Source organism: Cryptomeria japonica, chromosome 11 (genome assembly GCF_030272615.1).
Source record: "Cryptomeria japonica chromosome 11, Sugi_1.0, whole genome shotgun sequence".
In the NCBI taxonomy this organism is placed as follows: Eukaryota; Viridiplantae; Streptophyta; class Pinopsida; order Cupressales; family Cupressaceae; genus Cryptomeria; species Cryptomeria japonica.
The window spans coordinates 16,538,649-16,558,083 of record NC_081415.1 but is presented as its reverse complement, the minus strand read 5'-3'; the positions used below and the strand labels follow the sequence as shown (position 1 = coordinate 16,558,083).

General features: G+C 38.0%; 2 protein-coding genes across 2 annotated transcripts; both read right to left on the bottom strand.

Annotated features, from left to right (window-relative positions):
• Positions 1-14,266: 14,266 nt before the first annotated feature.
• LOC131049540 (disease resistance protein RPV1-like) lies at positions 14,267-15,385 on the bottom strand. Its single transcript, XM_057983614.2, has one exon. The coding sequence runs from the start codon at positions 15,383-15,385 to the stop codon at positions 14,267-14,269; it is 1,119 nt and encodes a 372-aa protein (XP_057839597.2).
• Positions 15,386-15,752: 367 nt separating this feature from the next.
• On the bottom strand, positions 15,753-16,799 carry LOC131855808 (putative disease resistance protein At1g50180). The gene has a single exon (XM_059214324.1). The coding sequence runs from the start codon at positions 16,797-16,799 to the stop codon at positions 15,753-15,755; it is 1,047 nt and encodes a 348-aa protein (XP_059070307.1).
• Between the last annotated feature and the right edge of the window lie 2,636 nt (positions 16,800-19,435).

The window sequence follows — 19,435 nt, the reverse complement described above, 5'->3', positions numbered from 1 at the left end:
CTAAGAATGAGTAGGTCGCCTTATGTGCTTTCAGGTTAAAAGCATATCAATTTAGTTATAAATATTTTATGTTATAAATAAGAGTAATGGGGAAAGTGAAAAGCGTAAGGGAAAAGGTTTTTCAAGATTCAGTTATAAAACTGAATAATGATCTCATGTAGCTATTATTGCGAAAGAATGGAGGGAGGCGGGGTTCTTCTTCTTTTCTTTTCTTCCAGTAGCCTATGGGTGAGAGGAAGTAGATTTTTATTTGTAAGGGAGGAGTTGAAGCTTTTCTAAGCAATGTTTTGTACAGAAAATATCAATCTTTGAGTTGATTTTCAGACATGAATAGAATGCAGATGATATCTCCAATCTTTGTGTTGTTGATATTGTTCTCATGACTGTAGCTGGACTTTGAGCCTTTACAGTTGTTTATTAATGTCTTTTCTGCTATAATCGATTGTGTATGTGGATTTATTACAAGACTATGTGCTTGAAAGTAAGCCATATTGGAGCAACAACATTCTCTGTCAGTTTTTAGTCCAAATGTTATCCATAAGTGCAGACAATTAAACTTTGATTTAATGGTCTTCATTTATATCTATTTTGTAAATCTTTGGCATTCATTTTCATGGCTATGGATGAATGTTATTTTCCCTTATTGCTTTCTGGTTAAAAGCATATCAGCAATATAATTCCTTGTTAATCTTCTAAGAGGGAGCTGTACCTCTCAATTCAAAGGAAGATTATCACTTCAATGATAATCTATCCAACTATTAGTTCTTTTTGTCCTTCATTCTGGGCATTTTGAGTTTATTTGTATAGTTATTTCAGAAGGACAAATCTGTTCACTAACAAATAAATAAATAATTATTTAATTAATAGAAGAATTAGGCTAAAATAATTAAATAAATAAAAATATTTATTTAATTGGACAGGACAATTTTAGGTGTCTACAGGTCCTCCGAACTTTCTGCATGTCGAAAAAGGTCTTTCCATCTCTGCAAATAAAGCTTAATTCTAGGAGTACAGTTGCACACCTACTTTTTGCACATAGAAGAAAAGGGAAATGTGTTGGCAATAGGGGTTTTCGTTCAGGTCAAACCCTGGTTTTGGAATAAACCAAGTGATTAAAATAATGTAATTGAAATGACTGAAAGTAAAAATCCTCCTCTTTGAGGGGATGTTGAATTGCTTGAAAATGAAATGCTTATACCTCCTTATGAAGTTTTGCTTATGTCCACATGGAATTATGATTAGGATGATGATCTCCTCTTCAATGCTTGAAATCTTGACTCTATTGTTGTCCCAAAGCTTGAAGGAAGACTAAAAATGCTCAAATGCTCTCGAATGCTTGAATGCTTGATCTCTTGAATGCTTGGATGCTTGATTGAATTTTCTTAGATGTCAAATGAGAGGGGAAATCCCTCTTATATACTTGCCCATATGATTAATTGACTAAATTTTTGACATGAGCTGACATAGAGGGGATTTTCCAACTTCAAATTTGAGGTAGGAGAGGGAGAGCGGTCCAAGATAGGTCCCCATTAAGAGGGACCAGGGTGCCACGCTCTGGTCCTGCCCTAATTTGGGGTAGGATCAAGGTGTAGGCATGGTTTATCAATGAACTGCATGGTGTTTTTGATGTGTATGAGCATGATCAGGTCTTCAATCAAGACAAGGGGCGTAGACACTAAGATCAAGACCCAAATGTAGTCAAAAATTGCAAGGGGTGCAATTTAAGGATGTTACATTTAGCCCCCACTTTAGCAAGAATATGAGCTTACACAAATACTACTGGTAAAGGACAAGGAATTCAGATTGAAATACTTTCACCACATCAAAGAGGCAAGATTCACCAAGCCCCCAGTGGACTTTAGGATCTTACAACTTTAATGATAAGGTAGAAGGGAAGATCATGAGAGAGAAAGAGAGAACCGTGACTGCAACTAGTAAGGTTCTCTTACTATGAGTCATGAAAAAGAAGATACTAAAAATCACAAAGCAAAGACAAAGCTTGCTAAGTAACTTTAAGTATCAAGGAGAGAATCATGAGCGGAGTGTATTCCCCCACGTTAAAGCGATTGCACATGCCTTGTTGGGAGCAATCACTTTAAGGTAGGATACACCCAAAGAAAACAAGCATGTTATCACAATAATTTATCCCCCGAGAGAGGATAAATTAGAGGATAATGAACACAAAGCACAAAGTATGAGGTGGTTTCACCTAACTTAGGAGTCAGTATTCTTTTTATGATCTCAGGTATATCATGTATATATATGCATAAAATTATCCTCATCCCCCAAAGAAAGGAAACCACCATGGAAGAAGGGAACACATGTGTCTTTTGAGTCAACATGGGAGAGACCAAAAGAGATCTCAGCGCTTTGCATCATCCTCAAGCAGACAACACTAGGGACAACAAATAAAAGAATAGGGGAAACAAATAGAAGAATTCCACAAATAAGAAAGAGAGAATAGAGAGAGAATCTACGATGCTAATGAAGCTAATCAAGCACGCCATCCTCCCCCCGATCTTGTTGATCATTATTTCAGGAAGGCGGACAACATGCAAGAGGAGCCACATTGAGCATAGTAGATGGAGCTATCACAAGTTCCAAAAAAGGGCCATGCTCTAATGACGTGTCACTTTGTTCGCTACTAGGAGCTAGGATTAATGCTTTTGAAAATTTTGTAGATAAATATTCATATTCATCATCAAAAATATTAGGATCAACATTTTCATCATTAACAACATCTTCACCTATTTCTCCATCAAGATTAATAAGAATAGGGGCTCTAATAGGAATAGAACTTGAGCCAACATTTGTTTTAAGCATTTTGCATCAGAGAATTGGGTTGAACATCTTGTTTAGGAGAAAATGGAGTCATGTCAACAATTGGTGTTTGTTGGCGGCAATAGTGTACACGAAAATAAAACTAGTTAATTAAGTTGTAATTGTGTTGGTTAGTTGGCAACCGAGGGGTGGTAGTTGTGGTGCGACGGTTGGCGCTCGCACCCCCTTGGTATCTTTATATACTTCAAAATGTAACTTGCAACACATGAATTATGAATGGAATAACATCTGATATATTGCATCTGATATCTATGGCATTATTATTCTACGTTATCTGTGTACTTTAAGTTATTCACCTGAGAGGGCAAACATTTGGCGCCACTACCTAGACGTACTCGGGAACGAAAGACGCGGATGGTGTATGGACGCGATGGGCCTGCCCGTCGGTGAGATGAACCCAGAGGTCGACAACGCACCCACGGAACAATCGGCGAAGGGGAAATTGAACCCTGTAATAATCCCGACACAATGTTGAGATAAATTGTGGCCGAAAGGGAAAAAAAAAAAAGAAGTTTTTTTGTGTACATGGTGTGTGCTTGCTATGTACGGAAGTGATTTATGCCCAATGTATTAAATAAAGATAGAAATAAAAAAAGCAAAAACGGATGAGTGGGAGGTTGCGCAAAGGGCCTTGATTCTGGAGTAGCAAGTAGAATGAAGGCGTAGGCTAAGGCAGCTTGCCAAGGGATGACTGACCGAGGGGTTGCTCGAAGGGAACCCAGGAGGTGTCACGGAGGTTGTGGAGGTAGAGATAGACGGAGAGAAGTACACTCTCTACACTGTCATAGGGTTGCTCGAAGGGAACCTAGGAGTCACGGAGGATGCCGAAGGCGAACTCTATAGTTTCCCTGAATATCACCACCATAGGGTAAGAAGTCACGAAGAGTTGGTGGAACAAACAAGGCGAAATCTAAACTTGATCGACGCTACCAGAGACCTACTAAAGAATTTTTCCATTTCGGAGGACAACCAGAGGGAGATGACCGAAGGTGATGGTATGGCTGATGGTGCCGAGGGAGCACAAGGGTATTGTATGGGAGGCAATTTGTTCGGTTCGGGGTCAACAACCTTCTCCGGAGGACCCACGAGTGGAGGGTCAGGTGCAGGAGGCGAAGGCAGAGGATCAACAAGTACAAGCACACAAGGCACCAGAGGAGCGAGACCGAGCGGTGGGATGGCTAGTAAACAGAAACTGTCGAAGTTCAATGGCGACGGGAAGGAAGATCACGTCTGCCATTGTCGAACGTACGAAACCATATGGTCAGCGAATGGTGTTACCAACCAAAACGAATGGGTAACATAGTTCCCAGCAACTTTAAGGGGAGTGGCCATAGACTGGTACTCAGACATGGATAAGGCCAAAGTCAGCACATGGCCTGACCTGAAGAAGGAGTTTGGGATAGAGTTCCGCCTCCTGAGAGATGACAACGAAATAGTCATTGAGATCTATGGAATGAAGCAGAACAAGAATGAGACTGTCTAAGCCTATAGTCGGTGACTGAAGGAACTATTAGGAAAAATGGAGAATCAACCAGCAGATGGGTTGAAAAAGAGATGGTTCATGGAAGGACTAAAACATTCCCTCTGAAAAAAGATGAAAATTGTACCTCCGACATCATATGACGACGCCTATAATAGGGCAATGAACCTAGAGAGTGAATACAAAATGTCAAAGAAGAAGAAAAGCAAGAAATATTCATCTGACAATGATGAAGACTCTGACGGGGAAAGCAGCAGTAGTGGCAAATCAAGTAAAAAGGTGCACGCTCTCCAAAAGGACATGGAACGAATGCTGAAAGAATTCAAAGCCATGAAGGGGAGTACAAGTAAGATTGAAGAAAATGACGTGTGGTGTATCGACTGTAGGAGTGACAGACACACCAAGGGGTCCTGCCCCAAGAAGGCTTTCTGCAACATTTGTCAGATTGCGGGACATTTGACAAAGGAATGTCCCTACAATATGAAAACCAGGAGCCAACAAGTTCTCTTCATGCAAGAGCAGCTGGCCTTTGGAACTTCGCAAACCAACACAATGGCATCATCTGGAGGTTACCGGGACAACAGACGTGACATCAGAAGGAATAGCAACAATAACAATAAGGGAAGCCATATCTAGTATGATGCCAAGGGCCGACCAATTATCCAGTGTAGGGCCTGTAATCAGTGGGGGCACCTCGGCCATGATTGCATGAAGGAAGCCGCCCCTCAGTACCTCTGTCGATGGTGTGGGCCAAGCGACCATGAGGATGCAAATTGCCCACAGGAAAGGGTTAATCTCCTCAACATTGAGAAGGCTGAGAAGACTGGTGAGAAAGAAGTATTGGCGATCACCCACGCCCAGATGAAAAAAGCCACTTATCCCGACCCCCGTACGGAGAAGGAGAGATTATAGGAGGCAAAGGCCAATATTGAACATGAGATGACAACCAAGCGATGGGACAACGAGGTGGCGAGTACATCATCCCGTATGGAAGCGAAAAATAATATCATTGGGCAAGTACTGCAGATGGAAGTACCTATAAGGGTAAATGACCTTCTAGAAACAATGCCACAGTTAAGAACTGCCATTTTTAGTTCCATACAAACCACTGCGCAGGCATCTTTGCGTGCCACATGGGCAGAAGTTCTGGTCAGCCCCTTGGCTAACCCAATGTTGTTGGCCTTAAATAGTGGTCGGCATCCTGCTATAGTAGAGATGGGAATTCTCGGGGCTATCCTCAAAGACACCATCATGGATGGAGGTTTGGGGGTGAATGTACTGCCAGAGGATATGTGGAAGAAGTTGGGGAAGCCAAAACTATGGCCACCCACGTTCAACTTGGTAGGTGCAGACCAACACGGTATCAAGCCACTCGGCACCCTGATGGCCCAACCGGTCACCATCGGCACGCAACCTTTCATACTAGATTTTGTGGTAATCCCACTCAAGAAGAAGGGTTACGATGCCATCTTAGGCAAAGGGTGGCTGGTTACAACAAAGGTGAACCACGACTAGAAAAAGAACACCCTTTCTATGGAGAAAGGGGGGCGGAAGTACACCATTGATCTGAGGACCCAGGTTGTTGATGAGGAACTGGCATCATCTTTAGAATTGAAGGATGAAGGAAAAGGTGACCCGAGGGACGAAGGACAGGGCTGCAGGAAGCCCAACGACGAAGGGATTCTCAAACTAGGAGAGTGCTCTGAGGATGAGATAGGGTCATTGAACGGGCTCTTCCATTGGCAGATGGAGGATTATGAAATGTTCCAGAGCTACAGGCTCAAAGTAGAGGAACCAGAGCAAGTAACAGAGGAGGTGTACCTACCAGAATACAGAGAATATTGGAAGGGAGACGCCCCAAACCTTAGTGACGTAGATAATCCAAAGATCAATTGTGTCAGCAACAATTGGAACCTTGTGTGGAAGGCCGTAGCTTTCAAAATATTTATTCTTCTTCTTCTTCTTCTTATGTACAGGAAGGAGACCATGGTCCCTATAGAATTTGTGGTTCCAGGTCTTCGGATGGCCATTGAAAATAGATTGGCCACCAACAGGCCCAAATTGAAACCCTACCACGCAAAGCGCGCAGGGGACCTGAGAGGCTGGACGGACACCCAAAAGCCCGGAGGGGGACCTGAGAGGATGAAAGGGGACTCGAGAGGTTGGGCAGGCGACTCAAGAGGCATAGGACCACAGCAGGAGACTCTCGAGCGAGGAAAACCAAGAAGGATGAAGGGCGATCCCAGAGGCATGGGACCCAAGCCAAAGACTCTTGACAATTAGATTAAAAAAAAAAAAACCATACGTATGGTAGTTGACCGTACGGCTAAAAAAAAAATTATTAAAGAAAAAAGAAAAAAAAAGGCAAAGTGCACCGTACGGTGAGGCCACGCATCCACCATGCGGTGGCACCGCGGGGTCACCGTGCGGTGGCACCACGGGTCCACCATGCGGTGGCACCACGGGTCCACCATGCGGTGGCACTGCGTGGTCACCGTACGGTGCAGTGGCACTACGTGGTCACCATACGGTGGCACCATGGGTCCACCATGCGATGGCACCGTGGGGTCACCATGCGGTGGCACCACGGGTGCACCGTATGGTGGCACCGTGTGTCCACCATGTGGTGGCACCATGGGGTCACCGTGCAGTGGCTATTTTAACCTACACAATCAAAGAGGCAAATAGAGGAAAATAAATAAAGAAGGAAAACAACACAGAGGAAGGAGATTGCACACACCCGCACGCCAGGTACACCGCATAAACAAACACAGTCGTACGGTGGAGGGATATTGACCGCACGGGAAGTGTCTATATGCTAGAGGTGTGTCTGTACGGTAAGGAGGTTGTTGACCATACGGGGAGGTTGTATGGTCGGGGTGCCATCAGGGACATTACAGTGGAAAACAAAAAAAAAAAACGACGACGACCAGATTGAAAAATTATTCGATGACATCTGGAGTCTGGACACTGAAAATATTGGAGTGTAGAAGAAGGGTTTTGACATCATAAAATATCACAGAAATGATGTGCCCCCAGACCCCACGAGGGGCGTTGCCCCTCGACCCCAATTTATTTTTGAGCTACAGTACACTTGTTGGAGTTGGATGGAGGGCATTAGAGATGTCACGGTAAGTGTTGTGGTTTTCCGTACTGTGAGAAAGAAGCCTACAACTAAGCATTGGTGGGGAAGCCATAAGCCATAGAGGGAGACAGATTTGGAGGTTGCGAACAAAGAGAGTTTGAGGGAAGGCATTGCAGGTCCATGTAGTTGTATGACACTAGGGAGTTATTCAGTTGTTAGCCTTTGGGGAGTGTGATGGAAGATTTGAGGTGTCTCCTAGCCTTTGTGCCAGCGGATTGTGGCCACCTCCAGGCAGGAATGGTATGCTTTGAGGAACTTGGAGTATGTCTCGGCTGGACGTGAGGTTGCCTTGGTGGATGCAGAGAGGGCTCAGGAGGAGCTGACCACCAGGTTGGAGGCAGTACTAGCATGAGACTTAGCTCAGCGTACCCAGGAGTTGGATGTCGAGAGGGCAACGTTGATGGCTATCGAGGACAAATTGGCTAGGGAGACAGTATCATTTGAGTAGCAGTTGGTGGAGGCTGAGACTAAAAAGCATGTTTTGTAGACAAGTTTGGTTTAGGCACAGGAGGATTGTGATATCAAAGGAAGCACTAATGGTGAAATCTACACTTGAGCATAGGATGGTAGCAAAAAAGGGTTTTTAAGCGAGGATGCAACAGGTGTATAAGTTCCGGGCTCGACTGGCGTCAACAGTTCTATTTAATGTCATTTCTATTTTGTATTAAGTCGTTTGGAGATGACTTCTTTTCTTTTGGGGGGGATGATGTTGGCGACAATATTGTACATAGAAATAAAACTAGTTAATTAAGTTGTAATTGTGTTGGTTAGTTGGCAACCGAGGGGTGGTAGTTGCGGTGTGACAGTTGGCGCTCGCACCCCCTCGGTATCTTTATATACTTCAGAATGTAACTTGCAACACATGAATTATGAATGGAATAACATCTGATATATTGTATCTGATATCTATGGCATTATTATTCTGCATTATCTGTGTACTTTAAGTTATTCACCTGAGAAGGCAAACAGTGTTTTAGGAGAAGAAATGGTTTGGGAAGCAACTTCATGATCTCTAGCACGACGTCTCCATTGGTGTTCTCTCGCACAACAGTTTCATCTAGTTTTGGCTGAAGGTTGAGGAGGGTTAGGCCCATTAGGTAGAGGCTTCATTTCTTCGTTTAGGGAAGGATGATGGTTGAGGTCATTTAGGTTGGACAATAGGAGAGGTTGGTCATTTCTCTCTATAAGATGAAGGAGGAGGAACCACACCATATGAAGGAGGAATGGGAGGTGTAGGAAGGAGACCGGGTCCATCATGAGGAGGAGGGATAGGTCTATCCATAGGAGGAATAGATTGATGTTTAGGAGGAAGAATTTTTGTACCTTTGGGAGGAAGAATAGACTCGTCCATAGGAAAAGAAATAGATTCTTATTTAGGAAGAAGAATATATCTTTTCTTAGGAGAAAGGATACTCTTCTCTTTAGAAGAAGGAATAGGTGCCTCTTTGGGAAATTGATTATTTCTTTCCTTGGGAGGAAGAATAATCTTATCCTCAAGAAGGGGTATATTATCATCAAGAGGAATGCTAAGTGTTGTATTTTTTAGGTTTACTCAGTGACAAAATGATTTCATTTTGCCAATTTTGATATGATCTAAAGAGATAATCACTTCTAGGTTGAAGAGGTTGGAATTGTCCAGACCAAAAGTAATCAAGACAAACATCTCCATGCCTCATTGTAAGTTGAAATATGCTATGATTTCACCATTATGAGGAAATTTCAAACACTTATGAATAGTAGAAGCAATTTCTGTCATGGAAGAGAGCCAAGGCTGTCTCAACTTCACACGAAATTGATCAGATGTAGGAATGATAGCAAATTGAGCATCCAAGCATTTAGTGCCAACATCAATAGGAAGTTTTATAGAACCAATAGCAGGACAAGAGAAGCCATAAAAAACTTTAACTATCACATCAGTATCATCATATATCACTTGATGCAATTGCAAAGTATAAAGAAAATCTACAATAATCACATTAACCATGCAAGCAGGATCAATAAGCACTCCTCTAGAAGGCATGCCTTTTATTTTCGCACTTATGTATAATGGGCCATCGAGTGCTTTAATGGTCTCACTAGGGTCAAATGTTATGCACAAATCCATTGAAGGTTCTTGTTGTTCTACAAAGTTCACCACATTATTAGATTCAAGGCCAACATCATTGGGAGAGAAAGTAAGATGATCAGTCTCAATCACATTAGTGGAATGAGATGGCAAAGGATCAGTGAAAATATGAAGGTTTTGGTTAGGAGGAGCTACGGATTTGTTTCCTTTATCATTCACACCTGCCACAGATATGGTATTGTTATCAATCAATTCTTGAATCTTACTTCTCAATGAAAAATATTTTGCAGTATCATGACCAAGCTGACGATGGTATTGACAAAAGGATTTATCATGAAAGTAAGGTGAAGTTGTTTTAGATGGATCAATTGGTTTGATTTGGGGAAGTTTTAACACATTCCTTTGTATTAACTGAGATATAATGCTATGCAAAGATTAATTCAAAGGAGTAATTTTTTTCTCTCTTTTAAAGTATCTAGATAAAGGAGGCACGCTTGTAGTGGCTACCAGTTGATTGATTGATTGATTGATTGTTGTTGTTGTCATTGAATTTGATGGATCCTTTGTTTGGTTTAAACTTCACAAATAGTTGTTGAGTACTATCACCCTTATCACTCGAAGCCATGGAAGGGGCTGATTGTTCTAATTGACTCACAGTCAATTGATAATTGTAAAGTATTGCGCACAATTGTGGAAAGGAAGTTTAGTAAACTCAGTTAAGAGAAGTTTATCCCTAATATATTTTTGTAAATTAGCAATAAAAATATTTTTAATATCTTGATCACGAATATGAAAAGAAATCTGAGAATACAAATGCTTATATCTACCAATAAAACTAGTCACTTTTTCTTTAATTCCCTGTTTACAATGCATCAAATCAGTCAAAGTAACTTTAGGACCAATGTTATTGTGAAATTGTTGAATAAAAGCATTAGCTAATTGTTGAAAAGAAGTAATAGAATAAGGAGGCAAAGAACAATACCATTGCAAAGCTCTATCCCTTAATGTTCTAGTAAATAATTTTACTAACAACCTTTGATCATGAGAAAAGTCACTACACAAAGTTTCAAATGTTTTAACACGAGTTAAGGGATCACCTTTTCCATTATAAAGTTCTGATTGAGGGACTTCTAAATGTTTAGAAGGGACAACTCTAACAATGTTATTGGATAATGGGCTCGCTACATCAAATGTGGGCACATTATACTTGGATTGATTCATAGAAGCTATTTGTTGTTGTAAGGAAGACACTATTTGGGCTAGACTATTGATTGTAGCTTCAATAGAAGGATTGAAATTAGACATGTTGGATTGAGAGGGAGGAGTAAAATTGTTGAATGAAGGAAGAGATTGAGGATAAGGAAGTGGGATGCTATTATAAGTAGGTAATGGAGAAGGTTGGGGTAACATATGGAAGACTCATTGGAGGGATAAAGGAATTGTGATTGAAGGAGTTGCCCCCTTGAATAACATTTATAGGTGGTGAGTGTGATTGAGTAACAAGGGGAACATTCATGGTAGGAGAAATCTCTAGAATTGTGCAGTAAAATATAGTCAAAATAGGCTCTCAAAATTTGAGGAGAAAAAGTCAGGACCAAGTAGGTACCTACTTGGTCCGACCAACTTTTTACCAAATTTTCAGGGAAACAAGATATTGTGATTTTAATGCAAATTCTAGAAGGATATGGGAATTGGAGATGTCTAGATATGCACAAATAAGCCTTGAAGGTCGAAATAGGACACACTTAGGATGTCCGAGAAGATAATTAATTGAAAAAGGAAAAAAAAGGGTACACTTAAGGGCCGAATTTTATGATGTTTAGAAGTAAGACAAGAGACTTTAGATTTAACTAGTTCAATTAAATGCTTAAAGGAAATTTTGAATTTGCACAAGATTAATTTAATTTTAAAAATTAGGGTTTGTTGCATAAACTGCTTAATTTCAAATATTCAAATTTGAAATTTTGAATATTGCAAGGAGGGAAAGTGAATTTTGAAATTGAAATAAGGGTCAAAATCTGAAAATTAATTCAAGATCTACACAATCCACAAGTTCAATTTTAAAATAAAAAATTAGGGTTTTGTGATTTAACCACTTAATTTTTTTGAATTTTTTTAAAAATTGAACATGGAAAAAAAAGTTGAATTGTAAAATTGAAGAGTTATCAGATCTGAAACAATCAATCCAATTTAGACAAATCACAAGCTCAATTTTGAATCTAAAAATCAGTTTTGTGAATTTAACCTCTAAACTTTTGAAAATTGCAAGGAAATTAAGCTTGTAATTAGAAATTTGAATTTTAAATTGTATACACTCAAATATGAAAACAAAAATCAGAATTAAGGGTGTAAGGAGTTGGGTTCACCAAAATGTAAAGGTGAACACTAGCTATGAAAGTGATATCACAATTGCATAAGCTATTTTTTTTTTTAAATGATTGCAAATATGAATTAATTAATTGCATATGAATCAAATCTGAAAATGAAAATCAGAAGCAAGCATAAGACACTTCGGGTTCACCAAATGTAAAGTGGAAAATTGGGAGCTTAACAAATCCACTACGTTGAAGGGAGGATTTAGTAAGCTCAATTTTCACTTGAGGGAGACTTTACATTCAAAAGAGGGGGATGAATCTACTAGATCCATTCCTAAATGATATAAGGACTAAATACTAAGTAGATTGGTTATGAATGGAATGTGATTGACCCTCTTTTGTAAGTTGACAAGTTGAATTAAGTATAAGTGTTGGAAATGAAGATAAAGTATGAGAAAACAACGAGCTACAGATTCGGGATTCATTTGTGCACATGGATCTGAGAAGTTTGAGATGATTCGAAGCTATTTTGAAAAATCTCCCAAAAGTTGTCGGGGTCGTGTGTCCGGACCAAGTCGCCCCCAACTTGGTCCTCCAAACTTTTTGCGCGTCGAAAAGGGTCTTTCTGTCTCTACAAATAAAGCTTAATTCAAGAAGTACAATTGCACAAAATAAAAAACCATGATTCAAACATATCAAGTTTATAATAACAAACAAGATCTAAAGTTACATTAGGTGGAGAGGAGTATTGTAATTTTGATCTATACATGATGAAAGTTTGGAGTTGTGTTCCACTTTATCGCAATATAATAGATTTGGGTGAATCAATTTTAGTTGAAACATTTTTAAGATGAAAGCATTTTTCTCAAATCAACATGGCATGTAAAGGAAGTATATAAATAGAACAAAACATGTCTAAAACAAAAACACATATAAATAAAAAAGGTTTCAATAAAAATAATTTCATTTGAAATAACTGAGCTATCAATTTAATAAAATTATTTCCAATATAGATTTCTCCACCTAGACATATTTTCAAAGAAAATATAAAATATTTTTTGATAAAGAGGATCAAAGACCAAAATTTGATGATAAATTTCTTATATACTTTTAATTAAGTTTAAATTTTTTTACTACAATTACTTGTCTCTATATCAAATATAGATTTGATGGAAAAATCAATTTTCATCTATTAATTAAAAACATTATTTTTATATATATATATATAAGGGACCTATTGAAAATTTTAAAATTTTATATTTTTAATATATTTAACTTTAAAAAATTGTTTAGGAAAAATTCTCGATATTCAAGTTAGCTAATGAGGGAAAGAGTGAAGTGAATAATTTAAAGTTTAAAAAAATAAAATAGATTATTATCTTAAATTAATTAAATATTATATATAAATATTTTTTAAATAAAATTACAAATAGGTTATGGTAAAATTTGTGCATTTTGTTTATTTTATATTATTTTAAAACTAAAAAAAATATCATTTTTAAGTGTTTTAGTTTGAAAAAAATGTATTTATATTAATATTAGATGGGGTTCACTCTTCTAACATATCTGAACATTTTTTATATTAGATGGGGTTCACTCTTCTAACGTTTTTGAACATTTTTCTTATATATTTATTACTATTTAGAGTATGATTATATTATTCATCATAGTCATTTTTATGCATTCTACTCTAAATCTTCTTTAATCTTTATGTTCATTTTATTTATTATGATGAGAGGTATAACATCATAGGTATAACTTTGAAGTAAATTAAATAACTCATATATTTAAAAAATTAAAATACAATTCATATTAAAAATAAGATAAAAGTAGAATTCAACTCATACTGTAATGATTAAGTTGTGATATTCTTGATATTGAGAAAAAGATAAAATAAAAATGATTCTTTAAATAAATATAAACAATGTACTTAAAATGATTTAAAAAATAAAATGATTCAAAAAATTCATGTCTTTTAAAAATATATATTTAAAATGTTTGTATTGTTTTATATATAGATATATCATACTTAACATCATATTATATGGAAATATATTTAACGATTTTTAATTAAAATAATTCTTAATAAAATTAATTGTAAACATTCTCCAAACAATTGATAAAAATATAACATAAATCTCTAATTGAAAATCTATGATCAAAAATTGATATATTACCTATTTACATTCTACATGTCTCTCCAAATAGGGAGAAAACCCTACTCATGCAAACAAGAAGAAAACGTTTTCGCAAATGGCCACGAATTGTAATTTGGGGATTGATGTCTTTGATTTTTTTCCAATATGTCCCGCTCAAGGTCTTCCTCAATTCAACCGTGCCAGATTTATATAAATTGATCTCCTTGAGTCTTTTAAGCCGCTCCAATCCCTCTCCCACTTTATTCAGCTTTCTACAATACTTTAATTGCAACTTCTCAACAACTTCTCAAGGCATGCCATCGCTCCATCCTCAATTTCTGGAAACTCCTCCAATTCAGAGAAATCAACTATCGTGAAGAAGCGGAGGTGTGGAAACCCTCCTGACTTTCCAAACGCCTTTGGCAATGCTCTGCACCTCTCATTCCCCACCAACACCAAACTCACTAGATTGGGCATTGTTTGTAATTCCGGATAATCACTGCTATGACAATCTCTTAAATAGAGGTACATGAGATTTGGCAAACAACATATCCAATTTGGCACTGCAAATTTCCGTAGATCGAGTAGTTCCAGATCTCTCATTGCACTCATTTTCTCCGGAAACTGTGGAGGATCTGATTGCATTCCATTGATCTCATTGCGGACGTACAGCCGACGCATGTTGAGCAAGGGCGCAAGGATCCCTTCTTCCATCTTCTTCAACTGCGATTCATCAGAAACATCAAACGATATTTCCTCAATCGCGTTCATCTTCCCAACATCCTCTAACCTTAACACACCGTCCTTTTCCATGGACAGGGACAACCAACCGTCTAGTCGTAGTGTTCTCAATGACTCCAGCTTTGATATTTCCTTTGGAATTTGCTTAAAGTTGCCTGCCAAATGCTGAAGACACCTCAGTCCACTTATCCATTTCGGTGCCTGACTCTGCTCAAATTTCCTGCAACCAGAGACATCAAGATAAGACAGACTCTTAAGGCTTCTCACACACTTTGGCACCTCCCTAACTTCTGTCTCCCTCAAATTCAAGACTTTGAGAAGTTTCATCTCTCCAACACAAACAGGCAATGTGGAGACATTTGTGTTGCTCAAATCAAGAACCCGCAGAACTCTCATGCCACTAAACAACATCGCCGGAATGTTTTCTCCAGTTTCGGTATTGCGAGAGAGAGACAGTGTGCGGACAGGTGTGGGAGAAACAGGATGTCTCTGCGAGATGGCAAGCTCATCAATGTCTTTCTTCGCCAAAAATAGGCGACACCAGCGACCACCACCCAATGCATCCTCAATACTGAATGCACATTTATTTTCTCTGGATACAAGTATGGCCAGATCAAGCCATAAATCATGAATTTTACAATATTTGTTATATCTCCTCATCTTCCCATACTTCAACCAGACAAAGATTGGCAAGCTGATATAAACAATCCCACGGGTCCTCTCCTGCCGGAATGAATCTTTCTGCTATCCATAGATATATGAGATACTCACACTCTATTTCCTCATCCTCCGGAAAGAAGGAAAGATAAGCAAAACAAGCCTTTAGATGTGCAGGCAGAGAGTGGTAACTCAATTTGAGAACATCCATGACAGGGTCATCGGAAGTGGCTACCTTCTTCAGCTTACTGAGCTTGGACTGCCAGTCCTTTGGCAGTGTAGTGCTGGTCAGAGATGCTGCTGTGGTTTTGATTGCAAGAGGCAACTTCCCACATTCCTTCACGATGTTACGGGCGACCTCCTCCAGGTGCTATGGCGCACTATTTCCCTCGCATCCAGGAAAAGCATAAGCACAAAACAACCTCCAACTCTGTTCATCTGTCAAATATTCCATCTCATAAATATGAGCTCTGACATTTGTGCAGACATCTCTGCTTTTTGTGCTAACCAGAATTTTGGATTGGCTACTATCTCCAGTTGGTATGCCAAGTTTGGTTAGCAAGTCACCTTCTCTTGTAGCCCTCCACACATCATCTAAAACAATAAGACACTTCTTCCCTAGCATAAACCCATGAATCGTCTGTGCTGCTGCCTCTTCACTTACTCCACCCTCCTTAATTTTCTTAAATAAATCTTCATCTAATTGAAAGGCTAAATCTCGCTGCAACTTGGAAACAGAATAGAATTGAGAAACTGAAAGCCATGCAGAGATCTCATACCTTCCTTTTATACTGTTGTAAACATGCTGAAGAAGATAGGTTTTGCCTATCCCCCCCATTCCAACCGCTGCAATGATTGGAAATTGGGGTTTCTCCGACAAATTCACCATGCTTTCAATCTTGGACTGTATACCCACTGGATTCAAGTCGCTGGGCAGGATGCTCGATCTCCTAAACTGCTGCCCTTGGGATCTACTTGATGATTCTGCTTCTTCTCTGTGGGGAACCGCAGCTCGAACAATATTGAGTTGGTTTCCCTCTTCAACAACAGAGCTCAGTCTAGCTTTGATCTTTCGAATTCTTCTACCCATTTGAAGGCGATACATCAATTGATTACATTTGAAAGTGCGGGACTGAGTATTAGTGGCATACATAGAATCCACAGCACATTCTTCAATTATGTCCTCTGCCTCCCAGGCAATGTCCCGAACTCTGTGGAGCCATTTTTTCACAGACTCCTTTTGTCTACTGCTCTCTTCATCGGCTTCATTTAAAGCACAACTGACTTCCTCTATTCTGTTCTTCAACCCTTCAAAGTCTTCCCCAAAGTTCAACACTATGCTTACTCCATTAGCCACTTGTTGGATGACCATCTCGCAAACTTTTCTAACAACAGCCTCTGCAAGCACGGATTCCATCTTCAAATCTTTTCTTTTGGGGGTTGAAATTGAGAATTGCAGGTCCTAGGAAACAGAATAACTACTCCTAATCGAGTGCGGGCAAAACTGAAAGGAAATGAAATAGAATAGAATAGAATAGGAAAGAATGGCTGAATGCAACTCAACTAAAACTTGAAAATCTTGGCTCTGGTGTGCGTATAGAAGTGCCTGCAACCATATCATTTATAACATCATGTAAGCCATCCTGCAATTCTTTACTTGCAAATCCCGAAAAGAATAAGAATACTGTGGACCACTTGGAAAAGCAAGAGACAAGGGAATAAACTGAGCAACAAGGAAAAGCATCAACAATAATATGATTGCAGACACGGTGATCTAATTTAATTCAACACATTAAAAGAATAAAGCAACCAAAACCTTACCCAAGGTAAAGAATAAGAATACTCCGTGGCCCCAACCTGTTCTCTCGATGATTTTAACCAGGGAAAAGAGATTATGACAAATTTCCAATCAAAATTTTATTAAATCAAGCATTACGAATAATGAAATTATAGTAACATGTTAATTACAATATTATAATCAAAATAATTTTAAATGTTGAATATTTATTGTAGAAGGAATTCTAGAATAAGGTCATTTATGATTAATAGAAATATTATGATGTAAAAATCATATGTAAATATAAAAGATTTGTGTTTTTTTATAAATATGATTATTTTATCATTTTAACTATATAATAATTAATAACAAGTGTTTTTATGTTTCTCTAAATTGTTAATGTTTACATAAGTTTAAAACATTTTTATATCTTAAAATATTATTTCTTTTGTTCAAATTAAAATTGTAGGTGCAATTTTGTTCAATTAAAAGTTACAAGTGTGATTTTGATCTATATTTTAGATACAAAAACCAATTATTGTCTTAGGTCAATTTGTTTCAAACTCCCACTAAAAGGTTGAAATTGTGTGCTTAGGATAGGTATAAAGGTACATTAGCCAAGTTGGTCATTAGCAACATCCATCCGTTATAGGAGATCATCTAAAATGACTCACTGCAATCACCTAACATACTCAAAATCATTTACATCTATATCATTGTCATGTTTTGCATTAGTTACTTTGATTGGATCAATGGTTTTCATCAACGAATACTAAAGCCCTAGTTACTACACTTCTCCAATCTATCACTCATTAGACTTCATTTGACTTCCGATTACCAATCATCATAATCCTCAAGTTTTTGTTTTTATTTCTTGTTTGGAATATTTCTTCCATTTTTTAGCAAAATTATTAAATTAATCATCAAGATTTGACTAAGGGACAAGGAGGGAACAAAGTTGGACTTTTTTCTTGGCATGATAAAATCCAACGGTGTTCTTAAATAATGCCAAGTTTTCCCTTTTTAGGTAGGTGTACAAGTATAATATTGTTGCATTTACCAAAGTTCTAAATACCAAAAGTCACAAGAAGTTCAAGAGTACACTATTTGGATCAAAATTACATATTTATAGATCAAGAACACAAATGTGAGATTGATGTAGTTTGATGCATAGTTTTAGATTTCACAAATTACAATAATCTCAAATCAAATTACAAAATTTAGATATCGATTTTTTGTCACTCGTGATAACATAATAATATGTCTCATGTTTGGTAGTTTGGGACCACCAAAATTAGTATTTTTTTCATTCATAACATTTTGTCTATTCTAATAAATAATGGAAACTAATTATTTGTGTCACTTTTCTATGCCTAGATTATATTTGTACTTTAAAAAATATATAGAAAATTATTTCTATCGTATTTGGATAGCTTTCAAGAAATTTTTTATTGTATTTCTAATAATTTATAACATATTATTTTACCATGATGCATAACTTGAACTACAAGTAAATTATTCCCATGATTTCTTAGACAATCATTTACTCCAATATCTACTACAAGGCGATGATGTAGTGCTTCCCAAATTTGCACAAGTGTTAGTACTTGTTGCTCCTTTTGTGGCCTCATCTCCTGAGGTCCCCACTTTTGCATCTCCTGTTTTGTAGTCATGATCCCCTGTTGTTGTTTCATCACAATCTACTACTGCTCTACTGCAATCTCCTACTGTTCAATTGCAACACCAAGTTGACACCATTATTTGTAACCCTGTGGGATCCCTTTCGATAAATCTCTCCTTTGATGGACGCAATGATAGTATCATCTGGACTATGGTTGCTCACAGTAGGAAGGGGAAGTCTTCTCCCCTACCCCGAACTCCCCCTTGTTGGGGTTTGGGTGGCTGTCCCCCCCTTGAGTGGGGTCTTTTCAGTTCTCCGGTTGGATATGTTTCCTTGCCTATCCAATGGAGTTTGTTTCTAACTGCCTTTGGGTTGTTCTTTTTTGCCAACATCATCTCACTTGATGTTGCTATTTGTCTGTTGTTGGTTTTTGACTTTGTTAGTTAATGTTGTTTTTCTAATGGGTTGTGCTAATTAATCTAATAATAAAAAATAATAAGAAACAATACTTGAGTGTAGATTTTCTATAATAAAAATTGGAAATAGTAGTGTGCTTGGTAATTTCTCTTTTGTTCTTGTATTAAATTGATCTAGTTGTTCTCTCTCTAAACTTTGTAAGGGAGAAGGGAGCTACATTTATATGCAAATAAAACCT